This window comes from Siniperca chuatsi, linkage group LG21, assembly GCF_020085105.1.
Source record: "Siniperca chuatsi isolate FFG_IHB_CAS linkage group LG21, ASM2008510v1, whole genome shotgun sequence".
NCBI classification, from domain to species: domain Eukaryota; kingdom Metazoa; phylum Chordata; class Actinopteri; order Centrarchiformes; family Sinipercidae; genus Siniperca; species Siniperca chuatsi.
This window is the reverse complement of record NC_058062.1, coordinates 12,672,556-12,692,137: the sequence shown is the minus strand read 5'-3', so window position 1 is coordinate 12,692,137 and position 19,582 is coordinate 12,672,556. Positions and strand designations below refer to the sequence as shown.

Below are 19,582 nucleotides of genomic sequence, written 5' to 3'. Positions count from 1 at the left end.
CTTGGGGTTTTAGGCTGTTTCTCAGACCAAAAAAAGGACATCATCTTGGGCTCTAGGAAATTGTGATGGACGATTTTTACCATATTCTAATATTTTATACACTAAATAATTAATCTAATAATCACTAGTTGCAATCCTAATGCTAACCACAACAGAGTTCTCTCCAAACAGAAAAAAATAGAAGCAGTCTGTGGCACACAGGTTTATTTAACAATATGGTATATAAGTACGAAATGAGCCATTTGAACCAGTTTGTACAGTGATTTCATTCTAATTTTCTGCATATTTACAGTACTGTCTAGCTGCATGATTTACATTAGAGAACAGTTCATCATCAATTCAAGTTTAATGCAAGAGAGAAAATGATGCACAAAACTCTCTGAACACAAATCAGCAGTCAAACAAGTTAATTTCCCACCACAGGCAAAAGAGGTTCAGGACTTAATGAGAATTTCTTTAGACTGAGGGAGAGACTAAGCAATTTTTTAAACATCTGCAAGACAATTTCTGGGCCCAAGCCAGTAAAAAGAACATTCCGGCACCTGTGAACATTAACAAGCTTCAATGCAGGCTTCTCTTACACCTGCCTTTTGTGTTTGGGTGTGTGCAAGAGTTCCTAGATCTATACAAATACATTAATCTCCAATAGACTCTGCAAACAGGAAAGAAATTAAGGCTTTCCCCAAAGGCAGTCCTTTCGAAAAATGGCATATTAGAATAAATTAGCCAGGAACAGAGACACTGAGCAAGAGGTGAAACCTGGCAAAAAATTCCCAGACAAATAATTTTACAGTCTTCTCAACACAAATACGATATTAATTTGCAAAGGTACAAAATAAAAAAAATTGAATAATAAAATGAAATATTTTTTTGTTTTGAGAAGTTTTGTTAAAAAAGTCAATACCAGAGCATAACAAATGAAAAACAACTTAAAACAACACAAAGACCAGGGCAAATTCTTGCATGGCTGGTCTGAACCAAAAATATATTCTTTGCGTCTCTGTTGTCTTCTTTTCAACAGCAATTATTAAATCACTCTGTGTGTTGGAAGAAAAAGCAGTCCCTTGGTTTAAGGAAAGTTCACAGTCTGTAGGCCTCATATGACTCATTTGTTTGTATTTCTTTTAGCTTTTTACATCAGCAAGTACAAAAATTTCTCAGCTGAACACAGAACAAGGCCTTTCTTCTGTCACAAAATGCTACAATCCTTCAACAAATTTCTCCAGCGTGTCTCCCGTCGTGTCACCCACCATACCCATGTCATTACTCAACCCCCCTCTGTTTGGTGTGTTAAGCTGAGGGAGCATGGCACTCTGCTCCGGTGTTCCCATGTGTCCCTGTTCCATGGAGCCTGACATGGGGCCTCCAAGGCTGGGGTGGGGAGAGCTGGAGTGGAGTGCACCGTGCTGAGGTGAGGGCTGGGGCTGTATCCGTGGGGAAGGACTGGAATGCGGGGGCTGCTGCGAAGGCGGACGGGGCGATTGCACTGGGGCTGGGGAGCGTACTTGGTTTCCCAGGGTGTTTGCCATTGTCTGGCCAGGTAAGTGAGCTCCTCCCTGGGCTTGGCCTTGGAGCATGTGGGGTTGTGGACTCATGGAGTTAGCCTGCGCTGGTGAGCCCATCTGCTGCTTTAACATCTGCTGCTGCTGTTGCTGCTGAAGCATGCGCTGCTGGAGGAGGCTCTGGGGCCCATCCATGCCCATGCCAGGTTGGCCCATTTGGGACGTGGGAGGGAGCTGTCCCATGGGCCCCCCACCTCCTTGCATAGCCATTTGCTGCTGCATACGGAGCTGGGAGTAGCTTGCTGGCCCTGGCTGCTGCTGGGGGAACTGACCGTGGACCTGAGGCATGCCTCCCTGCTGCTGCTGTGCCTGCTGCTGCTGCATCTGCTGCATCCTGAGCAGCTGCTGTCTGCGGTACAGCTGGGGATTGCCGTTTTGAGCAGCATTCATCATCTGGCCTTGGGGACCCATGTTTGCCATGCCCTGGGGCCCTGCCTGCTGAGGAGGCTGCTGCTGAGGTGCCATCCCTGGCCTCTGCACCTGGTTTGCCATGGCTGCCATGGCCTGCATTCCTGCCTGGGACCCCAGCATCGCCTGAGGGTTCTGCTGCTGTGCCTGCTGCTGTTGCTGCGGCTGGTTGGCCTGGTACTTGGCTGTCCTCTGTTTAATGAAGGCAGCCATGAGGTGGGGGTTAGACTTGAGGATGTTGAGGACCTGCTGTTGCTGCTGGGGGGAGCTGGGAGATTTGAGGGTCCGCAGTAAGTCCTGCAGGGCACTCGGAGCAATGTTACCAGGTATGCCCCGTGGCATGTTTTGCTGTTGTGGTGTCATGCCCTGCTGTGAGGGCCCCTGGGGAGGCATGACCACAGGCATTTGGAGACCCTGTTGCTGGGGCATCATGGGCCTCTGCATGAGCTGGCCCTGCTGGGGCATGGGGGTTCCCTGAGCCTGCTGAGGGGCCATGGGGCCTTGTTGAGGAGGGACCTGTTGCTGATGACCCTGGGGATTCTGCATGGGATTCTGCATCCCTGGACCCCACTGGCCCTGCTGTATTGCCTGCATCACCTGGGGGCCCCGTGGCATCTGCATCTGGCCCTGCATGGGCCCCATCATTCGTGGGTGGTTCATGGGCATCCCATTCCTGGCATAATTCTGCTGCTGCTGCTGTTGCTGCTGCTGCTGCTGTTGTTGTTGTTGCTTCGCCTTGGCTGCCATCTCGATCTGTCTGGCCACCTTCTGGGCTGCCAGCTGCTGCTGCTGCTGCTGCTGTGGGTGGCTGAGGCTGCTGTTGGTGAGGCATGTTAGGCAGAGGGGACTGCTGCTGATGGAGAGGGGATGACTGAGGCCCTGGTTTGCCCTGCGGCACTGGTGTTGGGGGCTGGCTGCTGCGGCCATTGTTAGGGAAGCCTTGGGCAATACTGGCAGGGTTTGGTGGCTGCTGTTGTTGGGGCTGGTTGGGCATGGGCTGGGGGGTCTGGGGTGTATGAGGCTGTTGCACAGAGTTGGGGGTGTCAGGGGCAGCTGAGGTAGGTGGAGATGGCATGGGCATACCCCTTCCAGCCATGGTGGCCATTCTGCGGCGCATCATTTGAGCCTGCTGGAGCCTGTGCTGCAGCTGCTGCTGACGGAGTTTGTGCTTGATGTTGAGACAGAAGGGAACAGGACACTTGTTCTCCTGACAGTGCTTGGCGTGATAACAACATAAAGCAATGAGTTGCTTGCACACAGGGCAGCCACCATTGGTCTTGCGCTTGCAGCCCTTGGTGTGTTGAACCACCCTCTTCATCTTCTGGCATGAAGGCAAAGAGCAGTTGGCATTGCGGCACTGGCAGGCATGGACCAGGGACTGGATGCAGCGCTGGATGCTGAGACGTCTGCTCTCCTGAGGGCTCTTGGAGGCCTCTCCACCCTGACCGTTGCTGTCATCGTCTAAACCCAGCCCCCACTTCACCATCTGGTGCTCATGGCCCTTGGCGTTGTAGCAGTTAATGCATAGGTCGTAGTCCTGATGACAAGTAAGGAAGACCACATTAAGGTTAAGTCAAGATTTAAACTGAAATCAAAACTGATACAGATATAGATTTCAAAACATATCTGTAAAGTGCCACTATTCCCTACCTCACAAACGGTGCAGTGCCAGCGAGTCTCTACGTGGTGCTTGCACTCGTTGCAGGTGTACACAAAGCGGTCCTGGCCCTGGTTGTGCAGCTCTACCAACATACACATCGTGCTCCATTTGCACCTTCTCAGTGAGCTGAACTCCCAGTGCTTGTCCCTGGCCAAAGTCAGAAAAGCATCACGGCCATCCATCAGGTCACAGGTCAACAAAGGGTCAGGGTCCATGATGGGTGGCAGGGTGTTAATGACTGGCCCAGCATGGAGGTGGATAACAAAAAACACCTGGTAGTAGAATGAAGGGGAAACGTGTCGGTTAGTTGTAAGGACAGTCAAAGTGTGCTACAACAAATTCCTAACTCTCAGTTCATAAATTGCTGGAGGCAATTCCTAAATGGGATGTAAGTATCTGCACTACTTGCTAAAGCCGATGGGTCCTGTTGTGTGCTTGTGTACTCATGTGCCTAGATGTGCCTATAGGATGTACCGTGAGACATGTGCGATTGAGAGAAAAAGCCTATTCCGAGCAAATATTTGATCACCCATGCCAACCAACCAGCTTGGCTTAAAAATATCAAGTGTAGTTGCTGTAATGTTTTTATATTAGCTATTTTGTTTGCAAGCATTGTTTTACATCTAAACACCTTTGTAAATGAGGATACCTCCTCAATGGACTTTTTTACTCAATGTAGGCTAAATTAAATAAATCTTGTAAAAAAAAAAAAAAAAAAAAGGTTGAATGGCATTTGTAAATTATTAGGAATGGACTGCAGAAAAATCTGTTATAGTAGGGATTCCCACCTCCTTATGTTTCTCCATCGTGGCATAGAGCTTCTGGGACAGATCATTGGCTACATTCGGCATCCCAGGCTTTTTCTTATTGGCTCGGCTGACGCTGCTCTTGTTTTTGTTGGTTTTCTTGTTATTCTTCTTTTTGGCAGTCTTGCTGTCAGCTTGGGCTCCCTTGAAATAGATAGACATGAACATGAAACAGAGATTGCACAACAGGCAAGATGAGGTTACGCAATTAAGCTGAGTGGTTGAACGCCCGAGTGACTGCTGAAAGCTTTTACATAATTAGGACTTGAGGATGATAAAATCTGGGGTGAAACAGAGGCCTAAGCACCAGGCTGTTACAAGAGCATTCCTTTTGTAAAAACCCATTTCAAAATACTCAATCCACCTATTCATCTAACTCACCTCTGTCGTCTCAGAGGAGGCCGTGTTCTCCTCCTTCTTCCTCTCCTCCTCCTCCTGCTCCAGTTCCTTGATGCTCTCCTCCAGTACATTAGGCCAAAAGTCACCCTCAAAGTACGGCAGCTCATGGGCACTGGTCAGTCTGTCTTCTGTTGCCTGCTTGAAAATGTCCTGAACACAGACAGTCTTCCATCAGGAAACATAGTAACATAGCTCTTAAAGAGAATGTCTGCAACATTTATTAAGCTGAATTTAAAACTTTAAACAGTTTTTAATGACAAATTTAAATGAAAGATCATTTTGCCACTGAAATAAATGTTAAAGAAAATGGGCGGGGGGGGGCAGTCCTACTGGAGTGTACTGTAAAGATTAGCCTAAATGATTTAACTATATATTGTCTAAAATGGTTAGAATTGTAGTTTTTGTTATCATATTTTCACAATAACCTGAACCAAACACAAGGGGGAGCTATGCTGCACACTTGTGGACTGGACACAGTGGCTGATAAATACTATTTGTCTTGTCAGCAGAGACAGAGAGGGTGATTTGAAGTATATTAATACTGGTAAAAGGCATTATAGACAAATTTAATATTGAGATACTTAACACAAAGAATATCGGTATTTTCTAGTAAAGTAGTTTAAACTTTAATTTAAAAATAGTTAAATGTACATGTTCATCCCATTTGGCTTTAGTATAACAGCCTAAATCCTATAATTGAAAAAAAAAAAAAAAATTCTCAAAGCAGATTATGATTAGATCATGTTAAAGATAACTTATTATTCAGACACGCAACTGTGAGCCACCATCTCTCTAGGAGAGAATCCTGCTGCAATATGATTATATGAAGTGACAGTAAACAAAGATACTAAATTATTGTCTAGACTTAGTTGTAAAAAGAGGCAACAAAGTTAACACCAGTAAATAGTTAGTAATTATCAAGATAACACAATATACATAATATGCCAAAATAATTTGATAATCAGTGTGAAATTTTCATATAAGCCTACTGTAGAGTATTAGCTCATTAACTCATTAACTTTTATTTTAAAAATAAATCAAATCAATACGGCTATATGGGATGGCATCTGACTGACGCCTAATCACAACAGACACCCAGACTTAATCAATGTACTCAATTGGTGGCAAAATTGTTAACTGTAACTGAGAAAATCTTGAGAGACAGAGCATCCCATTGTAGTCACAAAGACGTCATAATGTGATCATATCTGACCTTGTAATCGTGTAAGATCCTCTCAGCGAAAGCCTTATCCAGCATCTTTCTGTACCACTCTTGGAGCCTCTTTGGCTTGGGGATCTTCTGGTCAGGAGGGTGGCAGTGGAAAATGTAGTCATCTCCTTCACTGGGTGGGCAGGCCCAGATGTGACCCATCACATACCTGAGTGCGACAAGAGTTATCAGCCACTTAGCACTTGCAGGAATGATATATACAGTATTAGCTTGAAGGGTGTAAAACACTACACTGTGTCAATCTACTCTTAACCCACCCCAGTTTCTTCACGTATTCCAGGTAGCCTATTAAGATCTCATGGTACACTGCAGTCCTTAGCAAACGTGGTTTGAAGAAGTGAATACTGTCGAGGTATGATATGTAAACCCGTCTGCAAAGGAAATATGGAGAATTTAATCAAAGAGCAATACACACAAAGCACCAAAATAAATTGAGAATTATTTTTTTGCTGTAGTTTTACCTGGTATTTGGAAAGGGGCACTCTGAGCCGTACTCCTGGACGTGCATGCCAAAGAAACAAACGTCCACCCCATCTATTTCCTCAAATGCAAAAAGTGCTTTGGTTCTGTAAGGGAAGCTCTCCACCATCTCACCTGAGTCCACAAACCTGTGGAAACAGAGAAGCATAAGTAAAGTTACAAACTGTTTTTGTCTTTCTTTAGGACTAAACTTAAACAATTTCTTTGTAGAGGACAGGAGAAGGAATTATTTTGGGCCTCAGACTCAGGAGAGCTCCTGGATAATTTCCATTGTCAGGTCTTTCATGCATTGTTTGCTTACTTGGAAATGTATATTATGGATATATGGACTGTGCATGTATTTGCAATTAAGAGCAAAGGCTGAGCAAGAAAGCCACAAGGTACATTTTTAGTGCATATACATTCTTTCAGCGATGGAAGGACAGCAAAATAGCGATCTGTATGGAGGAAGTCATCATCTAACACATTCAAATCCATCAATTAAAAGTGTCTGGGACGTCCTGGCAGCCAAGGGGTTTAAGATTCTGATTACATAATCATAACATCCCCGGTTTGAGTCACCTTTGTTGCTTGTCATCCCTTCTCGCTCTCTCTCCTCTCATTTTCTGTCACCTCTACACTGTCACTGTTATCAAATTAAGGCAAAAATGCCTAAAAACAATACTTTTAAGTGACAACATGGTTTTATCAGAACATTGTGATGTGGCAAGTTCTACTGAAGACTCTGCATACATATCAAATGCTTAACACATCAAATACACAAAAATCATTGAGCAATTCTTCTTAAAAATAAATAAATAATATAAATAAATAATCCCCAACTTCTCTCCTGGTTTGTTTCTCAGAAGAGACAAGTTCTTAAGTGGTATGCAGTGCAGTTTTCAGCTGTGCTTGCAGTAAAAAAAAGCAGCCACACAATAAAAACTACCATGTTATTCCAGATTTAAAATCAGGAGAGAGACACTTTATCAGCAGGTGAGAACCTTACCTAGACTTCATGCCAGGCTTAATCTCCACAGATTTGTCAGAGCTGGCCACCACTCGCACAAACACCTCACCGGCCTCTGGGTGGTTCTGCCTTTTCAAGTACTTATTCACTCTGTCCTCAATATACGTCCCCAACCTTGTAGACTGCAACCCTTTACAAACATTAACACAAATGTTTAATATTAATTAAAGTTTGACTTCTACATGATTAAATAAAGGAACATTTAATTAAATGTTACTGTTGTTTTGCTACTACATGTAACTTACGTTTGGCTGCAAACTTGTTTTCCTTTCTTGTTTTGCCAGACTTCTTCAGACAGTTGTCACAGATAAAGCTAGAAGAAAAAAGATTAAACTGTAGTTTAGTGTCAACATACAGTAACTCCGGCAAATAGAAATTCCTGTTAGAAAGAATTCTGTTAAGGTCAAACATGGACTGTATACGCTTAAAGGGCTGGATAGTTGTCCAACAGCCATAGCGAGACTTACCCTGATGGCCAAATGACGTCGTAGTGCAGCACGCAGATCTGATGCATCTTTCGTCCACAGTCTTTACATTCAACAAACCTGCAACGACAAACATTAGCTGATGCTTTCTTTGCAAAAAGTAGTAAAGAAGCAGCACTGCCATCACATAAATGAGAGTCAAACTGAAGTTACTGTCCAGACAGTACTCACGGTTCAGCGTCCAACATGTCATTTTTCTTCTTTTCAAACTGCTCTTTTGATATCATGCTGCACGAAAAAGAGATAAAGAGACAACCAAGTTCATGTTGGCTCCTGCGATTGAAAATCCTTACTACAGAATCCAAGTCCAGAGAGAAAACAGCCTGATAATCTCGCAAGATGATCATCAGTTGGTGTTCAGCCACCCAGGCCTGGTAACTTACGTCTGTGGCTGTGCCGGATCGTCCCCCAGGGTCACACTGTTGCCCTGGATCTCGTTGAAGCACTTCTCACAGAAGTGATACCTGTCGGCAATAAGGCCATATTTGGGTGAACTGCAGCCAGCACACACAGTAGCAGCACAGGCAAACCGGCGTACAGGTGGTAGAATGCAGAGTAAACGGGCCGCACGGCAACAACAGAGGATGGAGCGTGGGCAGTGGACAGATGGACGGATACACACACATACACAGGCAGAGGGGGACAGGTTAGTCACAGTTGAAATGGTCATGATCCAGCCACTCTCATTCAAACTAGAACAGAAATGGGGTAAACATGCTAAAATGTTATGTTAATGATGGTAAATGAATGTCAATAAATGAATGTTCAAATAGAAACTACAGTATGTCGACACTACACCACCTAACTGCATGCTGGAATAGGAAAACAACAATCATTTATACATAAGCAACATGCATTATGAGCTGATGAGGGAATTATATGGTCATGCATATAATAATGAATATCAAATGTGCGGCTCTTGTAGGAAAACTGTTACGTTAAGTGACTAAATTAATTTTATTGAAGTCAAGGGTATTTCAGTCCAAATACTTTAGGCATTTAGATCAAGATTTGGTCAAATGATAAAACCTTGCTTAGAACTTCTTGGACAATATAAGGAATCCATTAAATTCTCATAAACACTGTCTTTTTGTTGGAAATCATGAACCCTAAGTTGATAAACCTCAAAGCATTTAGTAGCGCTTATCTGCAATAATTGAATGGTGTTGCATTGGAATGATACTGAAGTGCAGTAGCAGATTCTGCACAGCAGGGGGAGCTTTGGTGCTGGTTCTTGGGCACAACAAACATACCAGGACAACACAAGGCCCGATCATGCACATTCTGCTTGGCCACAATATACAACTCTCAGTAACATCTGTGACTCCCCTATAAAAGGAAAGATCAGCATGTGCATAAGGTCCTTACAGCTTTTCTGACTAGCATGGCTGTATGTGAGGTGGTATCTTTGGCCATGAAGATTAAGCTGCACACCTTCTCTTTATAATCCCTCCTTCACCTTTTTACCCATCTCTACAGCTCAGGAGAGTCAGAATTAAATTTTACCTGTTCTGGTAGCTGTAGTAGGTGCCATCCCTGGAGATGGTACACAACTGTTTGCCATAGCAACACAGCGTCTGGGGTGAGAACTCATACTGTGGAAACATCAGAGAAACATCAACAATCCATGTCATTGTTACAAAGAGAATGTACTCAAGTCAACAGCCACATATACAGGTAAAGATAAATGTGAGCTGACAAGATAAATATAGTAAAAAGTGCAGTTTTTGTGTTCAATTCCTGTGTTGTCTCACCTTCCTGCCGCAGCAGTAGCCCAGGCCCTGCATGACGGGATCAATCTCTGCTTCAAACACTTCTGCCAGTTTGGTGCAGTACTTGTAGACACGGGATGTTTTACGGTTGTACAACCAGGCATTGTTGAACATGAGCCACACATCTTCCACATACTGCCACGGCTCCTGGTACTGACCCGTATCCAGCTTGCGTTTTATGGTGGATAAGTCAATGGGATTCTTCACAATTTCAAAGTAGTCCTGTGCAGCAGGAGAGAGACATTTGCAGGAATGAGCAAATCATGCTTTACAGTATTTTCTGTGGGTCTTGTAATATTATATATATTATACCTCAATATATATATTATATATTGAGGCATGTGTATATATAATTGCGCGTACTCACAGGTATGCCCAGTAGCATGGGGTCTACAGGTTGTCTGAAGGGCAGTGACTCTGGGTCTTGCCTGTAGAGGGACTCAAGTGTCGGCATTAGAGCTTGTCTCAGCTCCTCTGGTTTGAAAACTGGACAGACAGTAATAATGTTTTAAGAAACCAAAAACAAACAGCATATCAGTGTCTGCAAATACAAGATTTGAATTCAAAGTTAACTGTACAAATGCACTGTGACAAGCTCTATCTAACTGTACACTGATGAATGAGCATCAGCATAAAAAAAAAACGCTGTTACAGGATACATGTATACTGGGGTATAAGGAGACAGTACACTCTCAGTTGACAGGCACACAAATTTACTCTTGTTAAATGGATTTCACTGCAACGTGAGCTGAAATTAATACATATATATTTGTGACTTTTTATCTCCATGACACATCTTTGTATCACAAACTATCATACCACAATGTATTGTTACACACTTTATATACAAATGAGATCTGTGTTCTTACTTTTTTTGCGGTTCTGAGTGGTGGATGTCATTGATGTGCTGTTAGCCCCATTTTCCTCCTCTTCTTTGGGTTCTGCCTTCATCTCCGGCTTCTTCTCCTCAGTTTCCATTGGTTCCTGCTTTGGCTCTGCTGCATCTGGCTCCTCCTCCTTCACCATAGAGGGTTTGGTTTCATCCTCCTGCGATATGAACACAACCATGGTCAACCAGCTATCCTGCGGTGCTGAGTCAGGAAACCATGACGTATCGAATGGTAAGCATAACACTTTCCTTTAGGAGAGTGAAAAGCCACAAGTCAAATTTACTTTTTTGGACATGAAATGTTATCAGAACTGGGTTGGTTGTGGTGGATGGAGTTTGCAATAGTAACTAAGGGATCAAACAGCAAATGGCTTCTGATCTGACCACCAGTTGACATAAGTGTTCTTAACCAATGATTAATAAGTTATCTTGTAAAATCATGAACATACCTCCATTTTTACATCCATCTGCTTCTTCCCAGAGTTGTCGTCTTCTTCTTTTACTTCAGGTTTGGCTTCAGTGCAGCTTATGTCCGGCAGGGCCTGCTGGGAGCTCAGCTCAGCCACAGAGGCTGGGGTGGGCACTCTGTTATCTATACTCGCTGCTGCCTGGGACAACTTTAAGGAGAGGAGGAAGAGACATTCTGATCACTGCTGATAATTTATAAATAAAGTAATAACAACTTATAAGCAAAATAAGGAGTGACTGTCAGCGATCCTCTCTGAACACAATCTTGACACATCATTTCCCTTTAATATTCCTTTTAAATTAGTTTGGTCAAAAGACCTGTCAGCTTTAAACAGGAGCTGGCAAAGGCGTCAGCGATACACAGGCTATAGTGACTTTTCAGTAAGAACTAGTATCTCACCGGTGTGCTGGGGTGCTGTGCCTGCACTGAGGTGGGCTGCTGCATCTGACTGGGGGGTTCTGTCTGGGGCTGCAGGGGTGTGAGCGGCTGGGAGGGGTCAGGGGGTGTGCCCATGGCTGAGGGAGGGCGAGGGAGGCTACTGGGTACGTGGGTTGGGGTGGAGGAGGGCCCACCCGTGGAGGCAGGGGTGGAGGGCTGCGCTGGCACCTGGGCCTGTGCAGAAGCATGGTGCTGTTGCTGCTGCAGCTGCTGAGACTGCAGGCTGGCAGAGGCATTGGGTGGAGGGGTGGCACGCAGGGTGGGCTGGGCTGCAGGGCCACATGGAAGCTGGGAGCTAAGGGATCCCAGTGCATTCAGAGGGAGGTTAGAGTTCTGCGGCTGCTGGAACAAAGAGGGATGGCACAGTTAACATACCAATACACACCATTCATACAGCAGCCCACATGGTGACAATCTCATAAGGCTGCGTTCAGACAGAAACATCAACAGCATTTCTCTCAGCAAAGCACAAGTCTCCTCACCTGTGTGACAGCAGCCTGTGTTATGGGCTGGCCCAAGCCTACATTCATCGCTCCACCTGCAGTGAATTGGCTCTGTGGCAGGAACTGGCCCTGGTTGGCTGGCTGAGCTACCATGTTACTAGCATGACTACCCATCATTCCTTGAGTCTGAGGCATCCTTGACGGGGACATGCCCATCTGTGAAAGAGAAGAGAGATGAAACAGACAAAATCATTATGGCAGCAGGCCTCTAGTATTCAGTGCTTGCAAAGTAAAATAAACTTAAGTTAATGGAATGCAACGTACATGCATGCTCCAACTACAATAGTCTTCTAAAGGACCTGTGGTGTAACTTTCAAATGTGCTGAATCAAAACAAAGCATAGGCTCTGTCATGAATTCTTTAGACATTACTCATTGACAGCCAGGCAGCTGGTGCATAAATGGATCAGGTCCTGTGTCAACCACAGACAGCACATTCCATTTTGATGCTTTATTGTCAAAATGGTAACAGACTAAGAAATGAGCAATCAGCCAAAGACTGTAGGGCATTTCACAGTCAAGAGGAGCGAAAAAGTGGAGGAAAGAGCCAAAGAATAACTGAGAAAATGGAGCAAGAACTGAACAACTGGGTACAAAACAAACATGGTATGACAAATACTGAAAAATGGTTCCAAGAAGACCAAATTTAAGACAGAAAGAGAGAAACAGGCTCAGAGAAATGAATGTTCAAAAGAGAAAAGAAGAAATTAAGCAAAAATACAGAGGAGAAAGATCTAACCGCTGGGATGGAGCTCATGTTCATCTGCTGTGGATGGTTCATGGGGGAGGGAGCACGTGCTCCCATGGGTGCCTGAGACATCTGTGCATTCTGCATTGCCATTGGGTTAAACTGATTGATTCCTGCGGGAACAGATACACACACAATTATATACCTGTTTCATTATACTCAGGAGTTGTCGTAATTCAATATTCCATGTCCTACTGGGCTGGCAGATGCAGTGAACCAGCTGATTTCAAACATCACAGCTCTGACAAATGGATTCAACTTTAACTGGTTTAACTTTAACAATCAGGTGTGCACAGGAAACTAAAACTGCAACTGAATGGTTACCAATTGTCTGTACAACATTTAAACGTCCATCCATTAGTAAACTTAAGAACTAGGAAAGTTAGCCAGAAAAGGACATATGGAGTGTTTTTCCCTGGAAATCCACTGCTAAGAAAGCAAAGAGCAAACACATACCGTGGGGCACCTGCATACGGTTCATTATCTGATTTGGCATGTTGGGCATAGGCACAGGTCCATCTGAGAGAAAACCAGATATAGCAGTGTTCATTTATAAGTTGCAGAAAGTTACAGAAATGTTTTATACTTGTATCAATTGAGAACTGTAGAATAGTTCGTAGAAGCCAATATTCAAAACACTTAAGTGTCTTTCTCTTTATAGTATCTAAATACTAGAGTGTAGAGAGTTTGGCTACTAACTGGGAGGTCGGACGGCCTGTCCTGGGCCCATGGCATTGGGCTGAGCCATACCAGGTTGTTGAGGCCCAGGTGTGCCCACCATGCCCGGCTGTTTCTGGAGCCGTGAGCGCCTCTTCTCCTCAAGTTCCTTCTGGATTTTGTAGATTTTCTCTGCCAGGAAGTGGTAATACTCATCCTAGTGAGAGGATGATAAGAAACAATTAAAGAGACATAAAAAAGGAGAATGAGTGTGTTTCTTGGTGTCTGGTTCTGGTTAAAATTCTCTGCTCTCATAGTGACAAGAGAAAGACCTTAGTATTAAAAGACATTAACTGAAGATGAGCGTCATCACTCAGGTCATAATGGTGTGATAATAATAATAGGAGAGTGAATTATATTAGTTACCCTGCTATTAGCTGACTCGTACATGTCACCCTCAACCTTGCGTGCATATGCCACCAGGTTCTCCATTCGCCGGTCCTTCAGTGCTGCGGGGTCTGGGGTGGGGAATATGGCTTGTACACTGAAGAGAGACAGCAGAAAAATACAGAACTCAGCAACAACTCAGTGCACCAAGTTCTATTCTTTTTTCATATGACGTAACTCGAGTATTTATAATACATCCATTTCATTGCTCAACTTACAGTTTGTGCACCAGGTGGGTGCGCAGGTCCTGAGTGACGTGTTCATGCCAGGCCTTCCTTACCCCCGTAGCAGAGAGAGGGGTGGCAGTGGGCAGGTTTCCCATGCCTCCCGCTACTGACCCATCTGGCATCAGCTGACTATAGGACACAGAGAGAAAAAAAATATTAGTTACAGTTCAAAATAAATAATTTGTAATTTACATTGTCATAAAATATTTATGTCCTCCAAGATACATTTTAAAATGATATGAAAAAAGAACCAAAGGGACAGAACAGATTGAGATCATGGATGATTATTTGTCAACAGAAGATGCACTGGACGGTGATTTGGTTGACAAGACCAAACGAGAAACCATAGGACTCATCATCCTAACTAACCCCCAGTCTGTGTATTAAATGGCAGCTACATCACATAAGATCATGTCACCTTTTACAAGATGACACTGACTGTAGAAGTATACATTTCTTGGGAAGGGCATTAAAAATAGTGGGTGCCTTGGCAGCAAGGGCCTGGTTTTGTGTGACGTATTGAGGATGAGAATGCTCACTTGTTGAGTGTGGATGGTAGAGAAGAGTCGGAATGCATGCCAGCCTGGTCTGAAGGGACACCCATGCCACCTGCCATCGGGTTCATCTGATTAGTGCCTGATAAACACACATTGTCATTTATAAGGGTTTAGAAGAAAATGGCTTAACAACAGATTTACAGCATTGTTATCACTTGTACATAATCCTCTAAAATGGAAGTGCAGTCCTATCTATCCCTTACCTAGTGGGTTCATGTTTCGCAGCTGCTGGTGCTGGGAGCTTTGCTGAGCGGGACCTGGGCCCTGAGCTGGGGACTGGTTCCCATACGGCAGGCCAAGGGCAGCATAGGCCCTCTGCATGGAGCTGGGGTCGATGTGCGTGGCAGCACTGTTGATGGCTGTGGCACTGGGCTGACCAGACCCCACTGTACTGATGGCGTTCTGCAGGCCAGCCCCTGGGGAACTTAGCATGGCTGGAGGGAGAAGAGGAGAAAATAAATGGTGGTTTGGCAATATTAAATAAAGCAGGAGTAACTGCTGCTTCCAGTGTTTCTGTATGCTTTCTCATTTCTAAACATCAAAACGTATATGAATATAAATCATGAAACACAAATAATTAACATTAGTATACTCATCACTATAAAAATATTTTTTTTTAAACATGAAACATCATTAAATTTTACAAGTGCAAACGAACATCTTCTTGAGCAGACCTCCATCTAAAATTCCAGCTCTGCTCCCTGCTGTGTTGATTGCTGACAGGGAGCATGCTGCCTCTGTGGGGGATTTAAATCTGTCATAAGGCCTTTTAACCAATCAGAGATCATGCTGTCCCAAGACCCTGCCTCCACTGATAGCATAGCCACAGAGCCCCTCCCCTGGGTGTAACATTACAGGCCCAGCCTTTCTAGAGGAATCCTCTCACTGTTCGAGCTCTCTCACAGCCAGCCAGCACAGAGCTGTGGCAGGGAGACACAACCTGCAGATGGCACTACTTCATACCACATGCACTGACTTCTGGCTTGCTGCTGAGTGACAACTGCTTTGTCGAACAGTTTACAAGGATTCAAAGATTTTTATTTTTTCCAAAATGACCAGAACAACACACACACATTTAAGCACCTATCGGGAACTTTTAACCTAACCCATATGCATTTTTTCATGGATTTACAAATGCATAAGAGAGAAGGGGAGCTGCTGGAGATACTCACGTTGCTGGTTTCTCTTGTCACTAGCATTTTTCAAAGGCAGGCAGACCGGACAGTCGTGCCGCGTACAGTTCTTCCAGTGGGAGATGATCTGTCTGGATGATGCACAGTGAGCCACTGGAGAGAAATGAAAGGGAAACAGAGACATCGAGTGAGGCGTAGTGACAAGTAATTCAGCAGTATGTGACATTTTAAAAGTATTTTATAGACTATTAAAAAAAATGAATTAAGACACAGCTTCTATAAACATGAGTTAAATAAGTGTTAACTGAGTGAAGAAAGATATAGTATAACATTTTTAGATAAAGTGATCAAACCCAGCAACATGTCAAGTCAAAATACAGAGCAGTCAAAAAAAAAAAGAAATCAGCTACAGTACAATGTGCAAATAGCTATGTAAAAGCAATTGTACATGTTGTAAAACAATAAATGCATGCTTGCATTTACTTTAAGTGTAAAGTGTTTAAGCGTATAAACAGTATAAATATCAGAGTTCAAAGTTCAACCTTGGGTCACCTCCTTACTACCCACAGCTGTCAGGAGGAAGCTGCTTGCTGCCAGGGTAGACCAGGAAATGGAGTACAACCATCATGACAGCCGTTTAAAAAAAAAAATAAATTAAATTCATGTTTGCTGATGTTGTCAGTGACTGGGGCATTTGAGGCTTAGCGAGTCAAAGGTGGTAGAGTGGCTCTATTTGAGCAATAAAACAAGAGAGCCAACAAGAGCTTACTGCTTTACATTGTGCGAAACAATGCAACTTCAGCATATTACTGCTCTTATTAAATAGTGGTTGATTTTATTTATGGATTATTGGACACAGGAAAAAGAAAGAAAAACCAAAGGATACATGTTAAAGTGAAATTACTTTTTTCCAACATGGCCCCAAGATGTTAGAAGACAAAGAAATACAAATCATTTAGCATAAAATCTAAATGACAACCGTCCAAAAAGCACATCACCACAATTTACGTAAGAACAAAACTCCCACATCAAAAAACAAAAAATCTGTAAATCTATTACCCTGTTCCATAAAAAAGTCGTAGTCAAGAAAGTAAAAAAAAAAAATTTCATCAATGCTGTTTAATCGTAAAAACTCCTCTTGCACGATATCTGTCTTGTAGGTCAACAACAAAGCAATTTGGTTGTTTAGTGTGGTATAGGGGTGCAAATTTCACCCAACCCCCCTAACCAGTCGTCAGCCACACATAGATCAATAAGCAATTTTGCTAAGGACAATATTGGTGAACAGTTATATGAAGAGCTGTAGGCGACAGATGCTTTTAGCAGTTTGGGTGAACTCAAAACTACAACAAGTCATCAACATCTTTTACTGTGTTGTTCCTGAGGTATGTAAAGCTAATGGCACTGTGCCCACATCAAAGGCTCTGATTATGGTTGCTCACAACACACATAGTGGGAGTTAACCCATCTGTATAGAAATTCTAACTAGGTAAATTTAACTGGGTAAATTTCTTGATCAGATTCTTGTTAAAGTCTTACAGTGATTAATAGACAGAAGATTGTCCAGTGACATCACAGTTACATAAAAGCTCAGACAAGTGGGAATTTTATTATTTATATTAAATTAATATATCCATTCAACACCTTGTGGTCACAGGTGAACACCCTTAAATAGGAGTCAGCCAGAAATTTTATTTTTGGATTCAAGCTAGATTTTTAATGCAGTGCTCTGAAAACTCATCACTTTCACTCACCCTGGCAGGACTTGCCAGCCTGGCAGTGGGTCATGTGGTTGAGGACGTTCTTCATGGTGCGGCAGTGGGGCAGGGTGCAGGCCCTCACCTCCCCGTTAGCCTGCTCCCGCCGCTGGCACTTATGCGCGTGAAGCAACAGGACCAGCTGCTGCTGAATGAGTTTGCGCTTCTCGGGGTCGGCCGTTGGGCCCGCCGACACACCACCAGCCCCAGGGACCATGCCCACCGACGGTACCTGCTGCTGCATCTGGGACTGCAAGAGTGCAAATACACACACACAGGTTAGGCACAGATCAGACATTCCTCATTTTAGACTTTCAGGTTTTAAGTAAAAAATAAAATAAAGACCGATAAATATAAATGAATCAGAGAATATCTTAGGGGCTTAGAGATGTGGGAAAAGAAAATGAAGAAATTAATGTGAAGAAAATATGGCACCAGAGAAGAAAGAGGAAACAAAACAGGGGAAGTTAACACAAGCCTCAAGAATTAAAAGACAATGTGAATAAAACCACTAAGAATGCGAGGGAACTGGTAAATGGTCGATTTATAAAATCAATATTAACTTTTTTCCCCTTTTCTTTCTTTCTTTATTTATTTATTTATTTTAAAATTGAGGGACTGACATTTCCTGCCTTGACAAAGTCCATTTCCAGTTCCTCAAACAGATTTGCATAGCACTGGGCTTTGTTTACTTTGTGCCTTGAAAGAACTTCACTCTATACTCAACAGTTAAGAGTAAATGTTCAACAATACTTTCATTTTTGGTTTTGTTTTTAAAAGCAAGGAAGCAATGTACATATTTGGTTGTAGCCCAGACAAGCTGAGTGTGTGGGCTGCATAAAGTTAGGCTTTATGGTAGGCAGGGTTAGTATCTTGCCACACCTAGAATCTGTTACAATTTACAATCAGTAAACTTGTCAACTTAACATCACCAAACATTACTACAGTATTTCAGCGTTTCCCACAGGATTTTGTGAGACTGTGGTGGGTGAACCTCGGACCCTCTAGGGGGTCTGGGGACATGCTTCCCCATAAGAAAATGGTGTACAATTTCAAGTTAAATGCAACCTGGTGCACTTTGAGAGCAAACGTACCAGTGTAGATACTGATGGAGATATCTAACTGCTGCTGCTGCTTTCACTATGCGGACGGTGTAGACAAAGTTTGGGCAGAAACCATAGTAAACCTTACATACATAAAGATAGCACAAGGATAATAGCCAAATTAAAATCTAAACTACTACTGTATTTACACCAAGACCAGTCTGGCAGTCTGTTTAGAGTATGTGTGTAGTGTGTTTGCTTTATTTCCAACAATTTCACACGGCTGCACGGTAACTCGCCACCTCCAGTCATTTCAATGAGGGGAAGGCGGCAGAGAGGAAGCGGTTTTGATCAAGGCGGTAAGGGTTTGAAGCGGTTGCCACCAGTGTTGGAAATAAACTTATGTCCACCTGCCACTGTGGCTGCACTGTGGAAAAACTACTATCCACAATTTTTTATTACCAGCCACTTTGTTTTAAATGTCAGTGTGTAACTGCATATGAAAAATAAGATCTACAAAATTCAAGCAAAAGGTTGTTATATTTCATAAAAAGGTAAATATTTAAATTCAAAGAAAAATACTGACGCACATTCTCTCATACACACACATAGTAGGTGTAGTGCTAATTGTTTAAGTATGCACGCGCACGGTTAAGTTGTGACTTGTTTCGAAGGTTATGTAACCACTGTTCCTACGGTGGCAAGTTTAGATACATTAGTCAACTATAACTGACTACACAATCAAATGTTAAGACTGACTTATGAATAGTTTTATCATGTTGAGAATATCACATGGCAGTCAGCCAAACATCTAGCTAAGTAGTATTAGGCAATACCATGGATGAAGTAGGTTGTGATTAGCGTGGCATTAAGCAATTTAGGCGAATAAACACAAGTAGTTTG

At 43.3% G+C, this 19,582-nt stretch overlaps 1 protein-coding gene across 1 annotated transcript in view; it reads right to left on the bottom strand.

The window, feature by feature from the left end:
* Positions 1-189: 189 nt before the first annotated feature.
* Positions 190-19,582, bottom strand: part of LOC122868808 (CREB-binding protein-like) — a 43,631-nt gene continuing 24,238 nt past the window's right edge. The window contains 29 exon segments of the mRNA XM_044181126.1: positions 190-2,775; positions 2,777-3,507; positions 3,621-3,902; positions 4,419-4,580; positions 4,818-4,985; positions 6,049-6,214; positions 6,324-6,437; positions 6,528-6,674; positions 7,535-7,685; positions 7,801-7,868; positions 8,023-8,100; positions 8,212-8,268; positions 8,424-8,534; positions 9,547-9,635; positions 9,795-10,034; positions 10,180-10,298; positions 10,682-10,859; positions 11,151-11,318; positions 11,570-11,950; positions 12,091-12,267; positions 12,850-12,971; positions 13,315-13,377; positions 13,558-13,732; positions 13,942-14,059; positions 14,181-14,318; positions 14,729-14,825; positions 14,950-15,180; positions 15,919-16,032; positions 17,634-17,886. Of these exon segments, the coding sequence (XP_044037061.1) occupies positions 1,200-2,775; positions 2,777-3,507; positions 3,621-3,902; positions 4,419-4,580; positions 4,818-4,985; positions 6,049-6,214; positions 6,324-6,437; positions 6,528-6,674; positions 7,535-7,685; positions 7,801-7,868; positions 8,023-8,100; positions 8,212-8,268; positions 8,424-8,534; positions 9,547-9,635; positions 9,795-10,034; positions 10,180-10,298; positions 10,682-10,859; positions 11,151-11,318; positions 11,570-11,950; positions 12,091-12,267; positions 12,850-12,971; positions 13,315-13,377; positions 13,558-13,732; positions 13,942-14,059; positions 14,181-14,318; positions 14,729-14,825; positions 14,950-15,180; positions 15,919-16,032; positions 17,634-17,886 (6,474 nt within the window). The 3' untranslated portion in view covers positions 190-1,199.